General features: G+C 42.4%; 1 protein-coding gene across 2 annotated transcripts in view; it reads right to left on the reverse strand.

Annotated features, from left to right (window-relative positions):
* The window catches only part of grid2 (glutamate receptor, ionotropic, delta 2), a 603,942-nt gene that overhangs the window by 15,223 nt on the left and 562,306 nt on the right, over positions 1-26,413 (reverse strand). For both annotated transcript variants that reach the window (XM_080765357.1, XM_080765356.1), the window contains one exon: positions 17,849-18,015. In XM_080765357.1, coding sequence (XP_080621483.1) covers positions 17,849-18,015 — 167 coding nt within the window. The remainder of the gene's footprint in view (positions 1-17,848; positions 18,016-26,413) is intronic.

The following is a 26,413-nucleotide window of genomic DNA, read 5'->3' on the forward strand; positions in this document are numbered from 1 at the left end:
ACAACAACAACAACAACATCATCATCATTAAACAAACAAAACAATGTCCCATGTCAATGTAAATAAGCTAATACACAGCACATCTGTCTATAATTGTGTCACTTCAGTTAGATAGATCTGCAAAGCTGAGACATGGATGATTGATGTGTCCCATGGATCTAAGTAAAATAGAATAAAACATGATACAATAGAATAGAATCAAACAGAATGTGTGACTAGGTGGGTATGTGTGACTAGGTGGGTTTGGCAAAAAGGCTTTTCTGTGTGGAGTTTGCATGTTCTCCCCGTGTCCCCTAGGGTAGGTACCCTCACAAAAAACATGCAGTAATCCTGGTCTCTAAACTACCTCCCTCTGGTCAACCGGGGCGCCTGATGGAGGGGTAAGGAACTGGTCGAAAGAACGTGTTCCCTCCATGGGGAAACTCTCCCTTGTCAGGTGAAAATAAGCAGCTTGGACTACTCATGCATAGAAGGGCACATGAGGTCAGTCCACTGCCCCCCCCCCCCCAGGTTGGCAGAGGAAGTATAGCGCCCAGGATTACATTAGATAATTGACACTGTCACTCAACACTCACTTGTCACTGACACTTGGCGTAACGTAACGCTTGGCATTCAGGCCTAAAAGCTCTATTTTGGTTTCATCAGACCAGAGAATCTTGTTAATGGTCTGAGAGTCGTTTAGGTGCCTTTTGGGAAACTGTCATGTGCCTTTTATTGAGGAGAGGCTTCAGTCTGGAGGAAACCAAACCAGGCACCACTCATCACCTGGCAAATACCATCCCTACGGTGAAGCATGGTGGTGGCAGCATCATGATGTGGGAATGTTTTTCAACGGCAGGAACTGGGAGACTTGTCAGAGGGAAAAATGAATGGAGCAGTGTACAGAGACATCCTGTATGAAAAGCTGCTCCAGAGCGCTCAGGACCTCCGACTTGGTCAACGATTCACCTTCCAACAGGACAACGACCCCAAGCACACAGCTAAGATAACGAAGGATTGGTTTTAGGACAACTCTGTGAAAGTCCTTTAGTGGCCCAGCCAGAGCCCAGACTTGAACCCCATTGAGAATCTCTGGAAGGACCTGAAAAGCTGTGCAGCGACACTCCCCGTCTAACCTGACAGAGCTTGAGAGGATCTGCAGAGAAGAAGGGGGAAAATACCCCAAATTCAAATGTGCCAAGCTTGTAGGATCATTCCCAAAAAGGCTTAAGGCTGTAATTGCTGCCAAAGGTGCCCCAACTTAGTACTAAGTCAAGAGTGTGAATGCTTACCCCTAACCCTATGTACATGTGTTTTTCCAGTTTCTTATTTTTAATAAATTAACAAAATATTTGACTTCATCATTATGGGGTATTGTGTGTAGATGAGGAAAAACACGAATTTAATCAATTTTGAAATGATGCTGTAACAAAACTAAATGTGGTAAAAGTGAAGGAGAGTGAATACTTTCCAGATGCACTGTACTGTATATTGGTTATAAAGACAACATGAGACAATTTCATCATACTGTAGGTTCCAACAACAGTAAGTTCAGAACTATTGGGTAAGACGGCTGCCACATGGTACCATTGTAGAACTGGATTTCTAAATGACATGTAACCTTACCATAGTTTCACCTCTATGGTTTAAACCTCTGAACAGATGTTTACAACCGTTTTCACAAGTAACCTATAGCAACAATAGACTGTTAACCCATCTATAATGACCACAGCGGCCTAGTGGCACACCCTGGCTATTACTCAGCTCATAAAGACATTGTGCAGTGGTGGCCAATGCCTCTAGGCTGGATCCTCTTGGTAAGACACTATACAAAATATTATTATTCCTCCTCTCTAAATTAAACTGGATGCCGCAATAAAAAGACCCAGGTATTAGACTTCAAATTCATTGTTCCATCTGACTGCACTTTCCAGCAATGCAGGAGCAATAGTTGCACTACATTGTATTATTTAGACCCTCACTTGCACTGTAGACCAAAGACCAAATCACATGGCTATAATGTGGATGAAAGGAATGGGTGAGTTGCTAGAGTAATTCATTTCTCATTATGTCACCCCCCCTCTCTCTATCGCATGCACAATTTGACAAAGTGCACGGCATCTATGAAAGAGGAATTATACTCAAACTAATGAGAAAGAATAAAACCAATCCCACCAACAGTATTGAAGAATCCAAGCGACATGTACAAATATTTCATCATTTCTGTCTTGGAAGTCAGCCGAGTTCTAAAGATTTCTTGCCTGAAAAAGGTAGTATACTGTGTAATGATTGCAATTCCTGGCAGGTCTATGTGAATTGCAAATTGAATGTATTTAGGTGTCCCAATGTCACAAAGCTATTTGTGTGGCACGGAACTGACATTTAGCATTGCTGCAAAGAAATGTTGTTTCTTTCTCGGCATCACCGAACATAATAAGCAAAGAAAATAGAGATGCTCTAAATACTATCTTGAGACAAAATAACACCAACAAGTGATTACGGCTACAGCGCAGCAGAAAAGATAACCATTGTTTGTCTTCTCACAGTGCAGAAACAAAAGGACAAAATTCTAACTATGATAAATATCGTGAGTTGCACAAAATTGACCCCCCCGCCCCTCTCTCTCTGATTAGAATCTAAAAAAATAAAAATAACAGTTCAAATGACAGAAAAACAAACTTTGTATGCAACACTGCATTATGACAAAGTATAAATCAGGCCGTTTTTACCCCTCCCCCCCCCCCCCCCACACACACACACACACACACACACACACACACACACACACACACACACACACACACACACACACACACACACACACACACACACACACACACACACACACACACACCTCAACAAGAGACCCACATAACTCAACAGGAGATAACCAGAGGAGGGCATATTGGGGATATGTGATAATGCGGTGTCTTCCTGGAGTGAAAGAGATTTGAGATGTGGGACAGGGTCCTCTCTCTCCCCTATAGTCCCCTCCATTATAGACCCCATCTGGCAGATCATTTATCACTGGCTCCACTACTAATTGGTCTATCAGTGTCATGGAAAGTCTGACTGCCCAATGGACCCTCAGCATCAAGCTGTACCCATTGAAACATATTCACATAAGTACACGCACGCACAAAATGACATTTTGTATTATGCAGCTCCGTATTATGAAGTTACTCTTGGTGCATGGTAGATATAGTGCCTTTGTGCATGCTGTTGTACGGACAGATCCCTGTAATATGTTAGAATCTCATCTACATCTATATCTATTATTATCTGTGCATGGTGCTGAACTGACAGCTCCCTTATGTTAGATGTAGTGACTCTGTGCATGGTGCTGAATGGACAGCACATCTCCCTATTATGTTAGACACAGTGACTCTGTCCATGGTGCTGAATGGACAGCACATCTCCCTATTATGTTAGACACAGTGACTCTGTCCATGGTGCTGAATGGACAGCACATCTCCCTATTATGTTAGACACAGTGCCTCTGTCCATGGTGCTGAACTGAGCAACCTGGTGCTGAACCGACAGATCCACCGATCCATCCCGCCGGGAGTATTCTTTTTTTTCTAAATGTTTTTGTGTGGCTTTCGCCTTTATTTTATATTTTTTATGGAGGGACAGACAGTAGGCTGACAGGAAATGGGGAGATACAGTAGATGGGGGGAAGACAGTGGTGGTAAAGGCCGTCGGGATCGGGAGTCGAACCCGCGGCACACTGCCAGACTGGATTACCAGCCAAGGTGCCTGGACCACTGAGCCATGGCCCAGCAGCTTGAGTATTCTAAATGACAAGCTCCATATTCCACAAGGAGAACAGTGGCACTCCAATTTACAATAATAAAGAAGGGATGTTAGATCCTTTTCACCAATTACTGTGTTTCAGTATCTCTGTCTTCATCATGGGAGCATACTCTGATGAAGACACAAAGACACAAAACATAAATCATAAAACATGAGGTAGTATGTCTTATTCGTTCTTTTTTGTTTACACTGTAAACAAGTGTAAACTGGTCAGCTGGGGCGCCTGATGGAGGGGAAAGGAGACTCGGAGTAGAGTCTCTGCTTCTTCGCCTGGAAAGGAGCCAGTTTAGGTGGTTCGGCAATGGATGGTGAAAAATGGGTTACAAAATCGTGGGATAAATCAATTAATACAATAAGAAAATGTATACACATGTGCACGCACACAGGCAGGCAGGCAGACAGACAGACAGACAGACAGACAGACAGACAGACAGACAGACAGACAGACAGACAGACAGACAGACAGACAGACAGACAGACAGACAGGTGCAGTGTTAAACAGCTGGTATGTTGTGAGACCCATTAACACTGTGTGTGTAATGAGTTATCACCTTGGTGCTTTAAGATCATTGACTTTGACTGGGGGGGATCTATAATGACTTTAACACTCCCACTGGCTGTTAAGGAAAATGAGCATGGGTGGGTGGGAGGTGTGTGTGCGTGAGTGTGCGACGCGTGCGTGTGTGTGCTGTGCCCCAGCCTCCTGCTCTCTCCGCAATGGCCATTACTGTGCAGACTCAATGTTTCCATGGCAACCATACGGAAGCAGCCTTGACAGTGGAATGATCATGTTATTGGTTGCAGTAGTGGAAAAAGTACTCACATATTTACTTAAAGTAAAAGTAGCAATACCACAATGTAGAAATACCTTTGAGAAAAAGAACAAACGTACCGACATAAAAATATATTGTCCCAAAAGTTAATAATCACAAAAAAATCACACTCTTATCATCATTCATCATCATACATCACATTCCTTGCTCAGCCAATCAAATCATTTCCGTGGTACTACAAACACACAAAGCTGGGCATAGGAGGGGCTATCGCCCCTCAAAAATACTCATTGTGCAGAAGTTTTTAAAATGTATCTAAATATTTCAAAATAGCAGATTTACAAGCTAGCTTGTAGATCTGCATGTAATAATATCTTATCATCATAAATCACATTCCGTGCTCAGCCAATCAAATTATCACATTCCGTGCTACAAACGCATTGTGTAAAAAGTACTATTTGCCAATTTGATGTAGTGAGAGTAGAATATAAAGTATTGGAAAGTAGAAACACAAACTTAACCCGCTTATGGCCAACGACGTGTTTTTTGACGTGCTATCAACAAATCCCTCAAGGCCAAGGACGTTGTGGACGTGGTAGACAATAATTCCAAAAAATAATAATAAAATAATCATTTTTTCCGATTATTTTTATGTAATCTACTAAAAACCGGCCGAAATCCGCGCGATCGTGCACTATCGTGCACGCGCGCCGTCTCTATGTGAATCGCGGCAAAAAATCTGATATTTTGGGATCTTCTGGGCTTAATTTGGGTGATTTTAGACTAACTTATGATGAAGCTATTGTTAGCCTAGCATTCCGACAGAGTGAGGCTATCTTGTAGGGGACAATCTTTCATTGGTTGTTTACGTCCTTTTGAACCGGAAGTGTTATACCAGTTTACACATTTTAGAGATTTTCAGCATAATGGTACGTTCCCGCCATCTGGTGGAAATCTTGGGGTACTACTTGAAAATGACTCTAAAAGATAGTGTGATTGTATTTTAACGCAGATGTTTATTTTTGCATAAAAATGATGAATTAAGAAATGGGGCTTTCGCCAGAATTGGCTGGCGTTGGCCAGCAATCTAATGGCAATCTAAAAATGTGAGATGTGACCACAATGTCACAGATTGTCTCATTTTGAAGCTGCAAGTCTGTAGTTTACAATGATATAAGAATCTTCTTTCTAGCATTTCCCATTATTTATTAATAAGCATTTTAATACACCTTGGTTTCAGTGAACTAAAATGCTTCATTTTTGCTATAAGTGCTATAAGTAAACGATGGAACATGCTAGAGACATGGTTCTAATTTCTTTGTAAAGTGAAGAAATGCAGCTTGAAAATGAGATATTTGGTGACATTGTGCTCATATCGCACATATTTCTATTGTCATTCAAAAAGTCGCCAAATCTGGCCTAAGCCACAAAAAGATGTGATTTAAGGCTGGTAATAAGAGGGTTAAAGTAAAAGTACCTCAACAAGTACACAGTACTTGAGTAAATTTAGCGTAAACCAAACACTGTTTGGTTTACGCTAAATAAATACATGTAGAGGAATGAAAGGAAACGTCTGAGATTCAAAAGCAAACAGCGTTTTGGTGGAATGTAGAACACTTCTGAATACCCAGATGGAGAGATAGAAAGAAAGAACAATATGAGAGTGGGCTGCAAATCCAATCAATCAAAAAATACATACATACTGACATATATTGAAAGCAGGCTCTCCTGCACGCACGTACGCACGCACGCACAGTCACACACGCGTTCATTCACTTCAGGGTAGTGTTTTAACAGTTTTCTCTCATTAGGCTTTCACCAATAAGCATGGTTGCGTCTATGTCCAGGGAAATGCATCAAGGCTCCAGCATCTGCTGCTAAATGACAGACTTCAGACTCTGTTTCCACAGCCTTCTCCTTTCCTCACTGTCTGTCACAAACAGTATACGTCTCAGAGAGTGAGTGTGTGTGTGAGTGAGAGAGAGACAGAGAGAGAGAGAGAGAGTGCTTGCGTGTGTGTGTGTGTGTGTGTGTGTGTGTGTGTGTGTGTGTGTGTGTGTGTGTGTGTGTGTGTGTGTGTGTGTGGGGGGGGGGGGGAGGGGGGGGAGTTAAGTTGGAGGGAGAAGTGAGATAGTCAAAGCACGCTAGAAGCGACTAAATGAGAAGTGAGTGGAAAGAAAGAACAAGAAGACCCAAAGCATGTTCCACATGGATGGATCTCTGACAACTTAACAAAATTGAGGATTGGAGGAGAGAGGTGAGGAGGAGTAGAGAGGAGTAGTGGAGAACAGGGAGAGGAAAGGGGGAGAGGACAAGAGGGTAGAAGAACAGAGATGGTTCCAGAGGCGAAGCATCTGACATGAGAAGGTGTGTGTGTGTGTGTGTGTGTGTGTGTGTGTGTGTGTGTGTGTGTGTGTGTGTGTGTGTGTGTGTGTGTGTGTGTGTGTGTGTGTGTGTGTGTGTGTGTGTGTGTGTCAAGACAGAAAGGTGTTTCGCTAAAACGAGTTCCAGCAGCATTGGCTGTCAGCTCTTTAAATGAGAACAACAGCACTCTGACAGCTTAGTTACTGGCTGCACACAGAGCTGGTTTTCAGGCAGCCTCATCACGGCCTCACCTGCTGTGCCAGATGATGGGATACAATGTTCACAGAACAGTGGGACCAAGCCATTCTAGGAACTATCTGACGGTGAATACATTTTGTGCAGTCACATTTAATACATTATATGGGTGGATGGGTTTGGGGAGATTACAATTCGGCACCATCATGAAACCACGGATACAGTACAAAAATTCACAGCCTGTATAGTTTACACTATAGGGCTATAGCTGGAATACTATATCACCATCACACATTTACTTAGCCTTTGTTCATGTCATTACTTATATAAAAAGGGCAAACCTATAAATATTATAGCCAATATGTAGTGTTGGTAAAGGAATTGTTCCCACTGTGGCTGCAACTGCACGGGCCATGTGGGGTAATGATCAGCATGTTATTTTATTCACGATGAAAGTATGGCATGCTTTTCTCACAAAAATGAGCTCTTCCCTAAAGTAACTCCATCTGGCAAATGTATAAGGCTCCTGGTTTGATCACCAGCTCCCCGTGGCTTTGTGTCCAAGTGTCCTCGAGAAAAACACTGAACACTGAGTGAGCAGGTTGGATTTGAGCTTCCACCGTTTGTGTGTGAATGTGAACGTAAAGCACACTGTATCGTTTGTGTGTGAATGTGAACGTAAAGCACACTGTAACGTTTGTGTGTGAATGTGAACGTAAAGCACACTGTATCGTTTGTGTGTGAATGTGAACGTAAAGCACACTGTAACGTTTGTGTGTGAATGTGAACGTAAAGCACACTGTATCGTTTGTGTGTGAATGTGAATGTAAAGCACACTGTATCGTTTGTGTGTGAATGTGAATGTAAAGCACACTGTATCGTTTGTGTGTGAATGTGAATGTAAAGCACAATATCGTTTGTGTGTGAATGTGAATGTAAAGCACACTATATCGTTTGTGTGTGAATGTGAACGTAAAGCACACTGTATCGTTTGTGTGTGAATGTGAACGTAAAGCACACTGTAACGTTTGTGTGTGAATGTGAATGTGAATGTAAAGCACACTGTATCGTTTGTGTGTGAATGTGAACGTTAAGCACACTGTATCGTGAGCAAAGTTTGCTAAACGTAATTAATCCAATTAGTGATCTCAGGGCTCAATGTCATCCACTTTGTCAACAAAGTTTTCAATTAAGCATCATTAAGCCACAGTGCGTGGGTGTAGTGGAACAGATTATCAAGCTAAACTATGATAAACAACAATGAGGAGTCAAACTGTCATTAACGTTCATTAACAGTAACACACACACACACACACACACACACACACAGAGAGGGAGGGAGGGAGGGAGGGAGGGAGGGGGAGAGAGAGAGAGAGAGAGAGAGAGAGAGAGAGAGAGAGAGAGAGAGAGACAGAGAGAATCACATTTCTATTATTAAGTGACATTAATATAGATTGAATTATTTTGCAAGGGATGTTTGACAGTGATAAATGGACAAAAGGGGTAGCAGCTTAGTGAGAGAGAGAGAGAGAGAGAGAGAGAGAGAGAGGACCAATAGTGGTATATGTTGGACTAATGGACTAAACATGCATGTTTAGTCCATTGACAATGAGTCAAGTAGTAGTAGTTTGGTAAAACACAATGCTGATTTATAATCTTCAAGTGCTTGTGTGTAATGTTTGGTATTTTCTCAGTTAAACTGACAAAATCACATTAAACTCCACATTTCCTGCGATGTGGTCAATGCCTTTCATAACGTATGTACAGGAGAATCAAGGCAATAACAATTCCACACTAAATCTTAGATACAATTCCATTTCTGATATGAGGCCTTCATCCAACAGGCAACAGCATAGTGATTTTACGATTTAATTATTCGTTTAGTCCTTCGACAACAATTCTATGCACATAAACAAGTATGTCAAGAGAGGGATACGAGTGCGGGGGTTGTGGTATATGCAGTCCCTCTTTAGTCTGTTTAATCTGAGTCAATTCACCATAAATGGGATTGATTATCACAGGGATTTAAAGCAATCTTTACGTTTTATGTGCTCTTTGGACCTAGAGAGGTAATTGCAACTGTAACACGGTATTTGAACCCAGGTCTTATGTTGGAAATGAATCATCTGCTGCTCATGGAAGAGACAATCTGCCCTTGGCCAGGGGAGATATTAGCCTAGGTGTGTATACCCAGTAGTATAAAGTAAATAGTACATGTATTCAGGTACTATACCTTTTGAGGTATTTGTACTTTAGTTGAGTATTTCCAATTTCCAATACTTTTACTTCTACTCCACTACACCTCAGAGCCAAATGTTTTAGTTTTACTCCAACACAATTATTTGAAAACTTTAGTTACTAGTTACTTTGTAGATTTGGATTATTATGACAAAACATTAACCACTTCAGCCTTATATACATTTGAAAATAGCCGATCTACAAGCTCACAATGCGTCGCATCGAGAGGTAATTCGCCGTGCCCTAAAGGGCGAAGTCGAGCTGAAACAGAGCTTCTTAATACCGCACAGTTGAGAAGCAGGACTTAAACTATTAATCTGGTGTCAGTGAAGTCAGTTCAGTCAGATAACTCACAAACCAATATTTACCCAATAGTCAATAGTGTGTAATAGTGTGCATATAATATTTCATCTTGGCGTTCGGCTCTGCTACATTTTTCTCCCTGCTCGGCACAATTAAACACCATCGGTTATTGAGTATATGTATGCGCCCTTGAGCACAGCATGAAACCCCTCGAGTATATCTGACTGAACTAACTCCGCAAGCTATAAGTATCATATGTAGAGTTGCTAGCCGGCTCCATATATGCAGATCTAATATGTCAAACTGTATGGCTATCCAGGGTTTGATGAGGTCAGTGTCGTGATCTTCATACAGTATATGGAGATCCAGGTCCCGTCGCGGCAACCACAGTGATTATCATGAGACTGTCACAATATGCATGGTCTGCATATATTGACATTCCCATATATGGGCATAATATTGATGACATCCGGGATCTCCATATATGGGCATAACAGGGATTCTATTAGGGCATCGGATGTGACGTGATGTGACGAGGCTTGACCATATATGGGGGCGTGACGGACCAACGGGGACGTTTTCATAGTAAATAACATTCTAGCCTCTACATTAACGTTTTAAATTCGAGGGTTGATCATTTCCCTGAATCCACTGAAAAGTTTACTTTTATCGTGTCTGCCTCTGACCACAATCACACATTGGCGTAAAAAGATAAAGCAGTGGTTTAGCAGCCACACCTAACCTATAGCCAATACTTTAATTAAGTTCACTGTCAGGGTTTGACTGGGACACTACTGTATATATTTAGTACCTGTATGGATTCTAGCAGCCTACTGGACTGTAACTGATTCCTCTGTGAGCCTGTATGACAGATGCACCTGCAGGTGCTTTTCACCGTGCGCACACAATATAGCACATAGTCCACATGGATTACACGCTCAAACAACAAATAGGATTTTGTGCAGCCGTGCAGGCACTGTAACTTTCATAAATCCACACACTGTAACCTAGTTTTAACCATGAGTATTCCAACAACGCACTCCAGTGCAATAAATATATGCAGCCATGTATTCCTGTATTTGGAAATTGGATTTACCACATAATATATGTCGTTACTCGTTATAACTACATAATAAAATAAAATACATCATTCGGAGCGGCATATATGCGGCAATGAAGGTGGCATGCCCCCTTTTCCGCCCCCAGAATTACCCCGAATTCAGCCGACATGCACCCTATTCCGCCAGCATGCGGCCTAAGTCGGCGACATATGTTGATCTCACTCCTCCTGCTACATTTCTCGACGGAAGAGTACAGAGTACACCTCATCCACTGCCAAATGTGCTAGTTTTAGCCATACTCTTACCATACAGGTTGGTTAAAATAACATTGTATTCGTCAAAATAATTTCCGGATTGAAAATCTAGCCTTTGATGTTGTAGGCTGTTCTCAATCACAGTAGTTTATCTCTGCCATTATGCAATGTCATGGAGAAAAACTCCACTACGCTGTTCATGATACGTTCACTACAAGGTCTTGAAACTTTCAGAAGTCAGCACTTTATTTTACCCACAGTAAAATATGCAGTGTTAATTTATCCATTATTTTACCTGTTGCTGCACAGTAATAAATTACTTTATTCAGAGTGTACAAATGTAACCAAATGTGCACCTTTTATGGGTCAATTTGGTTGCACTTGTACACCCTCTTAAATGAACACTGAGGATTTTACTGTATGCCAAATTTATTGTTATATTTTAAGTGCTGTTAAATAAATAAATGCCCAACCCATCACAAGCAGGGCACAATATGGTTTACCTTGTTGTTTTACTGAGGACCTGAAGCACTTTCATATCACTGACAAACAGCTTGGAGTGGAGGAGCACTTTCATAATACAACACACCACTCATGTGGCTGGGCTTCTATTCATTACCTGGGATAAGATGGGAAATAAAAGAATGGAAGAGTTGATGTTATAGAGAGGGTACACTGAAGAACATATACTGTGCCTGAGTAAATGGATGCATGGATAGATGGATGATAAAAGTAAGGAGAAGATGGAAGGAAGAGAAGGCACTAAAGACATTATGAGAGAGAGAGAACTAAATTAATCTCTATAGCTGTCTCGCACACTAAATCACACGCTTATACTCTACACAAACACACACATATATGCTGTGTACTTGTGCTCAGGCAAACACGTGCACGATTTGTATACTGTCATATTTTTCATACAGGCCCTGAAGCAAATACATACAGTAGCCATTTACAAAGCTATATATCAATATACATAACAACACCCAAGCACCTCTGTAATAAGAACGGCTTACCAATCTAATCTTGGCCTCAACTCCATGCCAACAGGGTACTGTTATAATATAACAGTAACAGTATAAATATATTATATTTCTTGGCTTTATAGCTGAATTCAACTGAAATGTTCAGTATGTAAAATGTTTTGTTAGCTATTGTGTCACTACCAAGTTCGAAAAGATGGTATATTTTAACCTCATGAATAGGTAAATAGTCCAACTATTGCCAAAACCATTCTAATAGTTTCCATTTAAATTCCGATATGTGTGGGTAGTTTTACACAAGACACCTACACCTATTTATACACTTAGTTAACCATGGTCACCCAGGGCTCCATGTTAGATCTTCTAGTATTCCCGGATACACTGAAAATAGCTGATCCACCAGCTCACAAGTCACAACGCACCGTGAGCTTGTAGATCTGCCATTTCCCCCTGCATATTCCCCCCCACAATAGGGATGCTAGGGTTCAAGTATGTAAGAAATTACTATAGCTTAACAGTGCCTACAGAAATCCCAGTTCAGATTCATGATGTGTGCTGTGGTGTATTTTATCAGCTGTGACAATAATTCACTGTGTCACATCTGCCATTTGGGCCCTCAGGCATATGGTACAACACACATGCACATTGCCACAGGCCCCACAGAAACAACACCATGTCTGTATCGCTGGGATAGTGAAATAGCCTACTCGTAAGCCATTTTGGTGCATGCCAGGTGGCAACATCAGTAACCATAATAATACTCTTGCCGGTGTCACCAAATAAAAATAAATGCTGTAATTCCTGACAGGAATTACACAATATGCATGTAATGTTGGATTCTGCCTGTTCATGATCACATTTGGTTATAAATGTAAGTGGACCCACATTTGTGATTGTAAACTTAAATTAATACAATGGATCCAGGCAGCATACAAGCAGCCAGCTCCTATAATAGTATACAGTGTGCAATGAAAGGCTTTGTTCATAGCTTAGCCCTAGCACATTATACATCTCCTGGATTAAATCTCCCAATTTTCCTGCTGTCATTCAGTATCATCATCATTACTGGATCTTCTAATGCAGATTATTTTCACGCACGCACGCACACACACACACACACACACACACACACACACACACACACACACACACACACACACACACACACACACACACACACACACACACACACACACACACACACACACACACACACAAAGAGAGTTATATTCTCTCACAATCTCATGCCTTCAGCTCTCCAAAACAATTTGTCAGAAGCTGTCAGTAGTGCTGTTTTCTGACTATGTCTGGCTAATATGCAGTCTGGCTGAATCACATCACATCGAATCACATCACATCATATCACATCACACAATAGCACACACATACAGTAGGCTATAATATATGCATGAAACACAAATATGGAATTTGGGCACATGCACGAATACATTGGATACTAGAACGCTTGCCTCAAAACACAGTCACCCTGCTGTACAGCCGGCGGATCTGCTCAGCCTGGTATTCCTAAACGTAACCTAAGTAAACTATGCTTAAACGGTTAAATCTAACCTTATTATTATAACCTCAGCAAAACCTAACCCTATTCCTAAACTTAACCTCAGTAAAATAATGCCTAACCCTAAACTCATGTTTAACCTTATTCTCAGTAAAACAAATACATCAAGTACACCAAGTGTACACCAATACACCAAGTGTTCGGGATGAGGACGGGTGAATAAAATGAGGGTGAGCAAGTGTGTTTTAAGGCAAGCATTCTGGTTACCAATACATTTACTTACTCCATGCAGGCACATACACAGACATGCGCTCAGACACACACAAAGAGGAGCTGTGCTTGAACTTGAAATCTTGAAAACAAACGTGCTTGTTGAACTTTTTCTACAAAGACTCACAGCAAAACCAGCCCTGGAGACCTGGAGATTGTAAACATTCTGCACACAGAAGCATGCAGGCATGTCTGCAACACATGCACCCACCCACACACATACTGTACAGTACTCAGACGGTCCACATATCCATTCTTATATTCATTGTTGATAGTCATTCATAAACTCTGATACGACTAAATATTCATTCAAAAAATTCACTGTACATTTATATTCATTGATATACTGTAAATAATGTTGATATTATATGTTCACCCATTCACTCATTCAGAGATCCAGTACAGATAGCTATAGGGCAAGCAGTGCAATATTTTATGTTCTCTTTATTAGTATTTTCACTCTAAACTTTCTCATAACAGCTGTTACTGTTACCTGATTTTCCCTTTCCCTCCAGGGATCTTTTCTTTTGATCTTATCTTCAAAAATCACAGATTCCCTCTCCAATTGTACCTAGCGATCGCAGGCAATTTGGATCTCTATCGACTGCTGCAAGGTATATTTATTCATCATCTTCCATCTCTCTATTTGTTAGCCCCTTATTTGATCTTCACCTCTTTTTGTCATCTTGAATGTGTCCCATCACACAGAACTCTGAGGGTGTATAGCCATTGTTATTCTCCTGCCGTGTCAATCTGATCGTATTCCTCTGGAATACCAACACAAGAGAGTGAGAAGCTGCCTACTAGGGATGGGCATTTGACCAAAAATGTCGAAAAGCGACATTTAGAACCTATTACGGATTTAAATCGGGAAAATCAAGAAGCAAGGATTTTGTTCGGAAATATTCTGATAGATAATCGCCTAAACGGATTAGTCTGATGAACCAGATCTATCTTATTAAAAAAAAAAAAAGTATAATGGTGGCATACACAAATAGCTGATTTAAAAGCTGTCATGAACTGGCCACAGTCACAACAATCGATAATTAATCATTATCGAAGTAAAAGTTTAAAATAATCATGATATTTCCGTGATGTCATATCACCCAGCCCTCAGCGACTTTGAATAGACTTCAATTCTGTCATTGTCAACTAAAGTATCACAGGAATGTGGCATGGATGGAACAGCTGGACAGTCTTTACACCACCACCAATCAAGGAGAGGTTTCATCTGTTATCTGTCCACGTGAAACAAGATCAAAAGAAATCGTGCCCATCCAAAAACCTTTTGAAGAAAGGTGCTTTCGAAGACGGGGGGGCTGGCGGGGTAGAAGGACCACCATGAGAGAACCCTAGCTGACCCACAACGTGAGCATCACCTTTGCTTGTGTATCTGCACTATCTACAGGCTTATCCATTTTTAGACCAGCCAGTGTAATGAGTTTGCCATATCCAGTATAGTTTTCATAAATAACTGAGAGGTCCAGATTTTTTTTCTTGCCTTGTATGTTTAATATTGTATACTGGATATTTGATTATACATAATGTATCTATTGCGCTAAGGTTTCAAATTTAAATGAAATCAGGCAACATAAATCCGGACTGTTCATTACTAAATTCAGATTGGTACTTTAGCATAAGGATGTGGTTATGACATCATTAGAGAAGACTAGGTTGTATCCGCCGATTCCGCCATTTATTTCCCATAGCAGGGACCTCTAATGTAATTTCCATATATCCTCATGGCTGTGCTTCATTGACATGAATAATACAAAATGTCAGAATGGAAATTAATAAATAAATGAGCAAAGAAAACAAAAAAACAATTATACTTATGTGATAATTTGCTTTGTTTATAATTTCTTCGAGTAGTGTTTGTACCATGGGGACTAGTGTGGGGGAAACTGCTCAGATGAAAATGAGCCGCATAAAGTACTGGCTTCCCAAGAGTGCAACAATGTCCCAGAAAAAATGGGGAGGAATTATAAACATGTCAATTAATAGCTTGTTTATTTTAATAACTGGCTGTAATGCACCACTGGTTATTATGGTGGAATAAATAAGCATGTAACCTTACTAGAAGCCATTTTTTGGAACATGCGTTTTTCCTGCTGTCTCTCTCCCGCTCTCTTACAATTACGCAATTATGCACACTCGCGCGCGCGCACACACACACACACACACACACACACACACACACACACACACACACACACACACACACACACACACACACACACACACACACACACACACACACACACACACACACACACACACACACACACACACACACACACACACACACACACACACACACACACACACTCTCTCTCTCTCTACTTGCATACAAACACACAAATGCACAGACAACTCTGCATAATATAAATCAGGCAAACAGCCTCTCGAAAGACTTGAGGGAGCCCCCTCATTACTAGTCATTACTTTTTCATTACACCATTTTGTGTACATATAATTCCTCATTTTAGGCATGTGTAGGCTATGTATGCAGGGTGTCTTATGGATAGAGGGAGTGCCCGGTAGCAGATCACATTTGATCCTTATTGCATTCATCTATCCTTACTTAAGTGTAGAGTGATCCACACAACATTTCACCTTCCATTACTGTTGCAGAGTGGCCAAGCTGCCTAGCTGGGACGAGAAGGAAAAGTAGCCTATACTACATTTATTTTAAACTTTCCCCTTCCAAAATGGCATGTTGAAAATTTTCAGTGGCATTGCTGATACAATGACGGTCAAACCGGCTCCATTTTACGTTGAGGTGGAAACTATTATTAGTTTCTGCCATATTTCATGCATATTACTATGCAACGAGAACTCTTAGTTTTTAATTCAGCCCCTTGACTAAAAACATTAGTTGTCGAACAGACGTTGAAATAATTTTGACATGGGGCCAAATTCACAGTGCAAATACACTTTGGGCTTCAAAGTATTACAACCGCCTGAACCTCCCACACCATATTTCTCTCTTGCACAGCACATGTATAATTACAGAATATGTGTTGAAACAGCTAAACTCTGCCACAAGAAAGAGAGTGTGACACCTAGGGTTGAGCTGAGAGAGAGAGAGAGAGAGAGAGAGAGAGAGAGAGAGAGAGAGAGAGAGAGAGAGAGAGAGAGAGAGAGAGAGAGAGAGAGAGAGAGAAGTAGAAAAAGCAAAAAGCAACACTACACAGATAAAAAGGAAAAAACAGGTTGCCAGGTTCAACTACAGTAGGAGTATGTCATGGAGAAAGCATGAGTCTTTAGTGAGGATTTAAAATGTCTATACACTGGGCTGATGGAATATGGAGGGGTAGGTGATTCCAGAGCCAGGGACCAGTCACAGCAAAAGCTTGAGGTCAGAGTGGGGTGAAACTTAAATATGGAGATGCCAAGAAATAGTACTGACGTCATACATCATATCATATGTCCTGAGATCCACATCCACACGCTGTTAAATAGACCTCATTGTTTCTTTGGTTTGTGTTTGTGCAGTATAATCTTTTCAAGAAGAGTTGATAAATGGCAACAACAACCCTCACTTCAACAACAACTGGTGTGATCAAGGCGGTTAAGGCACACACTGAATGGAGTGCATGTTAGTCCTACCTCTGGGAGTAGATGTCCCTGTAGTGGACATGTCCTACCTCTGGGAGGGACATGTCTTACCTCTGGGAGTAGATGTCCCTGTAGGGGACATGTCCTACCTCTGGGAGGGACATGGCCTACCTCCGGGAGGGACATGTCCTACCTCTGGGAGAAGATGTCCCTGTAGGGGACATGTCTTACCTCTGGGAGAAGATGTCCCTGTAGGGGACATGTCTTACCTCTGGGAGAAGATGTCCCTGTAGGGGACATGTCTTACCTCTGGGAGAAGATGTCCCTGTAGGGGACATGTCCTACCTCTGGGAGAAGATGTCCCTGTAGGGGACATGTCTTACCTCTGGGAGAAGATGTCCCTGTAGGGGACATGTCTTACCTCTGGGAGAAGATGTCCCTGTAGGGGACATGTCTTACCTCTGGGAGAAGATGTCCCTGTAGGGGACATGTCCTACCTCTGGGAGAAGATGTCCCTGTAGGGGACATGTCTTACCTCTGGGAGAAGATGTCCCTGTAGGGGCTGCCGTGCTGCATGGCGATGCCGTAGCCTCGGTCCGGTGCGTTGCTGCTGACCGTGTAGAAGGAACAGTCCTCATCGTTGATGGCAACGTACTCCAGCACCGCTGCGTCCCAAACGAAACCAAAGCGACCGTACTTGACCTGACACGCGTGCACGCACACGCACACACACACACACACACACACACACACACACACACACACACATCAAATGTTATACGTCTATCTACACAGTATGCATGTGTAGCAGAGTGACTCACTACCTCAGCCTGATGACTTAAAAGTCTAATATCTCCCCCGGTCCATAGAGATATCCCTTTGGTCTGGTGGTGGTTAAGATATTGAACTTTCACGTGGGAGACCCGAGTTTGAATCCCAGGCGTTACACATGACTATGTTGTTAGGGAGGTGAAAAGTTGGTGGTTACATCCTTATGTGTGCAGCGTACTATGTGATACATTTCTGCAAACACCTCTGTCCATAAATGTCTACAATACAGGCAATGCAGCACAAAATACTATAATATACTGTAAATCAAATTGTGTAAATGGACCAGCTGAATTGCGTTTCATACATACTCAACCTTTATAATTGCAAGTTTGATATTCATTGACCCCATTTGACATATCTCTGGTACCCCAATCTACACTATAAAATACTTATTTTAACTACTATACAAATGGAACCGAATGGACCTCTAAGGATCCATAAATGATTTAGCTGGGGAACCCCTGGAACCCCCTGAAGAACACCTGGGTGCTCCAGGACCGCACAAAGGGTCACAGTCACAGTCCAGGTTCCCAAACAGGAAGCCTCAGCGCCTGTTTAGCATGAGTACTTGAAAGCTGATGGGCTGGAAGGATTGACATTAGTCGAGGCGGCCGCTGTGCTTTATACGTACCGCCACTTTATGTGCATATGAGTCTTCTTTATGAGCATGCAGTAAACTTCGGAGCATTAAGTTAACCCTAAAAGTGTGAACATAGCCCACATCCATATACTCTCAGAGCTGCAGTAAATGAACACAGTGCATGCAGTGCTGTAGTGTGATTATGTTCTCATGCAGACATGTAGTGAACCTTATGGTACAGTGGCTTTATGGTTTAGTCTTCCACTACGAGTGAAGATGTAGGTCTAGTTATGTTGCTTGTTGGCTTATCATTCCTATGTGTGTATGTATACTGCTTTACCATGTTAAGAGAGTGGATTATGAATATGTAATTTATATGAACCTGTTTTACATTTCCTTCGTGATTTATTTTATGCATAGGTAGTGTATAGAGACTATGGGATCAATGATATGTCATATGATATGACTAAATCCATGCGGTAATACAGAATTTGGCCTGGCTCTGCGCCCTTTCGTATTATGGAAGCCGTGTTGAACGCACACACATATGGCATACCACGTTCCTGAATATTTTAACATTGGGGGAGTGTCTATATGTTAATTTTATTCGCTTTGCGCATTCTGCTATTAAGCCCCTTGATCTAAAAACACTCCGCTCATAACGATTACACCCATCGTTCTGACCACCTCTTAAATGCAAAAAGCACTGTTTGATTTTACACAAGAGCGGCTCTGTGCGCTGCTCTGGAGTGTTGCCATGTCTGTTTATTATAAGCGACTTTGGGCTTCTTCTTCTGTAAAATTGCTTGTAAATATTGGTAGTTGTGGTCAATGTTCTCTCTAAAAAAAATTAGTAATACGTGTATTTGTATAAGCAGTGTTTTTGTATGTCTGAAAGCTCATAGTCCTCTAGGGAGTTTCATCTGAAGGATGAAAATCAAAGACTGTTTTATAGAAGCTCTGTTGCTGCTTGTTTGCTCTGACAATAAATCCATGTTCCGAAAACCAAATGAAAAGTGCAGAATAATAGCTTGGTCGGGACTGTCACACCCTCACATTTTCCCTGCCAAATCACAGATATAGCCTAACCTAGGGGTTGAAAGATGCATACGGCCACATAAATGCACGCATGCTGTACTTACTTGCACACGCACGCAGTCGGGTTAGCTTGTGGGTTAATACATATAAGCCTATACAAGGAGGTTAAATGGGAGGCTATTGTGCAGTCAAAGTTACCAATACCCAGCCCCTGACTCTGTGTGCGTGCGTGTGTGCGTCCACGTGTGTGTGCGTGCGTGCGTGCATGCATGCATGCATGTTGGGTTCTGGTTAGAGTTAATTATTAGAAGTGAAAGTTTATAGGATTATGAAGAGAAGCTGGTTGTGGAGGAACACATAAAGCAGAATATACTAGTTAGACAGATTGTCTGTGATAACAGCATAACAGGAGAGAGGGCAGGATATTTCATCCTGCCATGGGATGGGAGGTGGGGGTGGGTGAGTCAAAAAATACTACTCCATCTATAATAGAAACAATTAAACATTATCTTCATTCCATTAAAAGTCATCAGTGTGGACTTACAGGGGAGAACCACAAATCAATATGTAATAATGAGATAATGGCCAGCCATGCTCCAAAGTGCTGCTCCACAATGAAGACATTGAGGAAGCAGACCACAATTTGTCAAAGTGAAATTTCAAGCATGAACTGTACAGTTGATCTGCTTCGCCTCCTGTGGTCATAAAGTGCCAACCGCCTCCCATGCCTTACACACTTCTGTCTGATGGACCTCTACTTCACTAACACAAAGATACTTGGTAGATGATTGGATGGACCGTCTGTCTATCACCGTGTGGGCGTGCAAACACAACTGTAAGGGCCAAATGAGTACAATTATCAAGTGAATTTGTGACCATGGGGTGGCGCTGTTGGTTTTATAAGCGTCTGGTTCTCTGGAACTGGTAGGGAGGATTGACCCGGAAGGGCAAAGGTTTTTGACCGCAGGTACGTCATTTGACAACACTGGGTGACAGCGAAATGTTTGTTTGGTCCGAAATGTTTGTTTTGTGTTGTCTATTCTGATTATTGCTTATTTTGATCGCAGATGCTGTACTGATTGTGAACAGGTGAAGCAAATAATAAATACTCAAAAGCACGAAGAGCGGCCTGTATTTATCATTGGAGCGAACAGTACAGTCTAACATCAGCGCGTCAGCCGGTCCAACCACGGGTTCAACACCTCGAGAGACGGAGGCTCTCATACAGTCAAAAACCTATGCACCAGTTGGACCTTCGTATCGTTTGTAAACTGCGGGAGCTTGGCTGCGTTCGTGACGGGCAGAGGCGACGCGAGAGGACGATCGAGGGGAGCTGCTGTTGTTTCTGTCGGAGTTTGAAGGATTCTACAGTTTGCTGCTACGCCATCGCTATGGAGGAACACGACCGCAGCAGCCGTCCACGGCGGTAATGGGGCTGCGGTGCTGATCCGACGTTTGCAGCTTTAATAGTGTGGCCCACCGCGGACAGGAGGTATGTGTAGCGCTACACTGTATTATGGCCATTTAGTTGTGCGCGCACATTATTAGGAGTAAAGCGTAAATCCAGGGTTGCTGAAAATAATTGACATTGACTTTTATCGTTGCTTGTTGACTTTTGCACTGACCTTGTTGTGCGAGCTGCGAACTTTTCTCTCGACTGAATTGACTCACTCTCACACTGACTATTTATTATGAGGAAGGGCAGGGTGGCGTCGTGCGTTGCCGTGGATACGGCTGCGCGCGCCGCCGTTAGTGGTGACGTCACGACAAGTGAGATTGGAAAACGGGTGGTGAAACCAACTGCAAAAGCACTTGCATTAAAATGTGATCAATATCAAAGGGACAGAAAGGCTAAGCTGAATATAGCAGCCAAATTAAGAGATGATATTCAAGATTTCATGGTCAAAAACGAAGTCACAAATGTACAAAATGCTGTCACAGAACTGATGCAAGTGTGTAATGAGGCAAAGTTCATGCATATCAATCTGTTGGGGTTTATGCCACCTGAGGAAAAGGATAAGCATGAAATATGGTTTAAAGCAAAAATGTTATCCAACAATGAGTGCATTTCAGAAGCAGCTATGTGGGTTTCAAACAATGAGGTTGACAATGATGGTGATGATGATGATGGTAATATTATGCACGATGAAAATGGTACAAATGAAATTTATGGTATAACTAATGAAGGTGTTTGTCATTTGATTGATGATGGTATTGGTCCTAATGATAGTGTGTCCAATATTGGCAGTAGACAATCAAAACGGAGTGCTAAAAGTGGATGTTCGTGTTCAAGTACAGCCTCTGCAAAGCTAATTGCAGAGGCTGATAGAGCTGCACTCGTTACCCGCGCTGCTGCACTTAAGGAGCAACATGCCTTGGAGGAGGAGGAAAACGAGTTGTTGAGCACTATGGGGCAAATAAAAGAGCATCAACAAAAGCTGAGAAGGAAAAGAGAGCAGCTGGCTGTGGACGCAGAATTGGCTGCAAACCATGCAAAGATTACTGTTTTGAACTCAGGAAGTAAAGGTTCCTCTCAGGCACCCTCAAATGATTCAAATGCAATGAATTCCTATTTGGAGAGAGAAATAAGGAAAAGGGAAAAGGTCAATGTATTGAATCCACAAGCAAAACAATTTCAACCTGGAACATCAATGCCACCAAATAAACCAACACAATTGTCAATGCCACCAATTAAACAATCGGGCGTAAGGCCAAAGGAATGTGGCCAATGGAACACTGCTGCTGCTAACCATATACCTCATCGCAACCACAAGGAACAACAGTTAAGCAAAATGGTAACACCACAGCATGTGAAAGGTCAATCGGCAAATCAAATCAATCATGTTCAAACCAATCAACCTGCAACCCTACTAACCATTATGGAGAAACAAAATGAAATAACCGCTGCCTTGGTACAACAGCAACAGTCAAGATCTCTACCACCAAGAGAGATTCCAACATTTCAAGGTGACCCTCTCCAATACAGGGCATTCATTAGAGCTTTCGAGCAAGGAGTGGAAGAAAAGGTGACAGAGGCAGATGCTTTATACTACTTGGAGCAATTCACAAGAGGACAACCACAGGAGTTGGTGCGTAGCTGCCAACACATGGCTCCTGAGCATGGCTACACTGTGGCAAAGGCTCTTCTAATTGAACATTTTGGAAACCAGTACAAAATAGCAAATGCCTATATGCAAAAGGCCTTGGAGTGGCCAACAATTAAATCTGAGGATGCTAATGCACTCCAGGCCTACTCTTTATTCCTGCGTGGCTGCTGTAATGTTATGGAGGAGCTTCAGCACATGCAGGAAATGGACATGCCCGTCCATATGCGAGCCATGATAGCAAAGCTGCCATTCAAGATGAGGGCGCAATGGAGGACAGTGGCTCATGACATCATGGGGAACACCCATGAAAGAGCCCACTTTTGGGACCTTGTTGCGTTTATGGAGCGGTGCGTCAGTATTCTTTCTGACCCCCTGTTTGGTAACATTCAGGATCCCATATCTGGTGTGGTTGGCACAAAGGCTCCCATGTTTACATCTTATTCATCAAACAGAGGGAAGGGAAATATTGTTGCCGCTACAATAACGTCTACAGATTGGCCTGACGGAGGTGAGGAGCTGACATCAGTAACATCAAACTATGCGAATGTCAAGGAAATAGTATGCCTCTGCTCTACTCGTGGCCACTCACTGGAAGAGTGCCAACAGTTTAAGGAAAAGACGCACATGGAGAAAATAGAGGTGCTGCGAGAAAAGGGAGTTTGCTTTGCATGCCTATGTGTTGGGCATATAAGCCGTTTTTGTGGAAAACGCTTGACCTGCAAAGTGTGTGGACAAACTCACCCCACTGTGCTTCACATCAAAAGACAATCACCTCCAGCACTGTTAAAGGAGCCATCTGATGATCAACTGACTTCACAGGAAACATGTGGACATACAGGGGCCGGTAAGGACCGGTGTGTACAGGAACGCACAGCAGCATTGAGGAGGCCATACTTGGACGCTGGATAACTAGGCAGGGTGCTGGAGGTCTTTCCAGACAAACGGGTCTGGTCTGGTAGTGGTGTGTCCATTAAAAATAAAGGCATCACCATATACAAGCCAGTGACGAAGTGGCGCTTGGTTCATGAAACAATGCATTCGATTTTATGACATGCTTTGGCCCTTGTTTTGTTTTTGTTTGTTTTGAATTGTTATGCCCACCATAACAATTAGGGGCCGGTGTGTAAGGGCCAAATGAGTACAATTATCAAGTGAATTTGTGACCATGGGGTGGCGCTGTTGGTTTTATAAGCGTCTGGTTCTCTGGAACTGGTAGGGAGGATTGACCCGGAAGGGCAAAGGTTTTTGACCGCAGGTACGTCATTTGACAACACTGGGTGACAGCGAAATGTTTGTTTGGTCCGAAATGTTTGTTTTGTGTTGTCTATTCTGATTATTGCTTATTTTGATCGCAGATGCTGTACTGATTGTGAACAGGTGAAGCAAATAATAAATACTCAAAAGCACGAAGAGCGGCCTGTATTTATCATTGGAGCGAACAGTACAGTCTAACATCAGCGCGTCAGCCGGTCCAACCACGGGTTCAACACCTCGAGAGACGGAGGCTCTCATAACAACCAATCATATTGACGTGTCTATATAGCGTAACATCCGGTTTCGCACTTGTCCCGCCCTTAGCTCACGCTGATTGGTTCGAACCACGAGTGGTTCGGCGTTAGCACAACTCCCTGAGAGATCCCAGATGGATGCTGTGTTGGGGAACATGGTTACCCAATACCGCCCCCAGCTGGCAGAGTCAGGTTACCCGGGGACCCCCACACGGTAACTCTGTCATTTCTCGACCGTTTCGGATGTGGACGGCTCGCCAGAACCGGGCCAGCCCCCTGGGCACGTTCCTGTGGGCCTGGAACTACCACGGACCCCCGGGGACCCCCACCACTCACTTCACACGGGTGTGATCTTGATTACCAGACAGCCTCAAGTCTATACCCATGCACTCTGCTATGGACACCCAAGGTTGGTGCAAGAGATTCAATAAAAACAAAATCACACCCGTGTGAAGTGAGGGGCGCTTTAATCATCGTACATCATCACCAAGAATGGTGGTCCCTTATTGGCGAAGGGTGGCCACCGACATACATTTGCCAATTTGTTCAGACACGTGAGGTTCAATGTCAATGGCATTTAATGTTTGTGTTCAGACAGAAAAAAAAATATGTTTTTGAATGCATTGGTTTTCAAATACGATCCAACATTCACAGTCTAGTTTCATTCTCGATTTTATTGATCAATCAATTTAGTGATTCTTTTGGTAATACATGGAAGTTGGAACAACTGTTTTCTACAGATAAGCCCTTCAAAAAGCTGACAAAAAGAGAAATCCTACCTAGCTTACTGCTCAAAGATAATGTACATATAGGAGTACAATTGTACATGTGAATATAGAGCATGTGTGCTTCCTCTATACATGCTACTTGAGCGGTGTGCTTGGCTGTAGAAATAATTAATTGAAAAATAACCACCTACGTGTAAAATAGCGGCTTCGAGGCGTGTTGTGAGCTTGTAGATCGGCTATTTTCACTACTTCTTAATTACTTGTATTTATGCAATTCCTTAGATTTTCTTTGTTTTAAAATGTACAAAATTGGTCTGTGACCCACAAATGTGTGCCGAACCACTGTTTGGGAAACAATGCTGTATGGGCAAACTAGTACTACCGACCAACAAATATGTATGTGTGCATGTACTCTGTCCAATGCTGTAAGGTCACATCATGCAAACATGTGCACGCACGCACCAACGTATACACACCCCTCCTTCTTTATATCATTTCCGTTCCCTTTGCTATTGTAATCAGATGGTTTGTGACTGTAATTGTGCCCCCCCCCCCCCCCCCCCCACACACACACACACACACACACACACACACACACACAGAAATAAAGTTACACACATGCACATACTGTACACACAGCCAAGCAGCCACGATGAATCCTAATCATCGCATCAGGCCTTGTTTTTCTTGACCACAATGAGACAGGGGCAACAAAACAGGATTCATAATCACTCAATCAAAACCATCCCCATCTCTATTCAATCACTCCTCTGCCTCCCCTCCTTTTTGGCAGAGAAGAAAAATCAGTCTAATGCAATTATTGTTTCATTGTTTATGTATACTCACTATCTTCTTTATTGGCTTTAAACTGTCTTTGTTTGGGCACTTTATTCAGTTATCCAGAAACATGAAGCTTGAGAGTCATAGAAGGGATGTTGATAGCCACACACTGCAAAGTTAAGCAATAGTTATAACATCAGCACAAACCTAATGTAACAGGTGATAACGTAACATGTTACAATAGTTCCTACTGAGTCACGCAGAGTCCATTACCGCTGCCAACTTGCCCCATGTGTGTATCATTATACATTATCATAGCAAACGGCACAAAGGACTGACAAAGTCCATCCAACCGAGGATAAAGGATAAAGTCCTTCCTTTTACCCACTTCACTCTTCAATCTCCGTGTGAAGGAGGTTGGCCATGATGGCCTCCAGCTCCTCAGTACACGCACATTCACCACACCCTCCAGTCAGTCTGTCCATTACAGACTGACAGAACATCAGCAGCATATTACACACCAAGGAC

This window comes from Protomyctophum bolini (assembly GCF_963924005.1).
Source record: "Protomyctophum bolini genome assembly, chromosome: 6".
NCBI classification, from domain to species: domain Eukaryota; kingdom Metazoa; phylum Chordata; class Actinopteri; order Myctophiformes; family Myctophidae; genus Protomyctophum; species Protomyctophum bolini.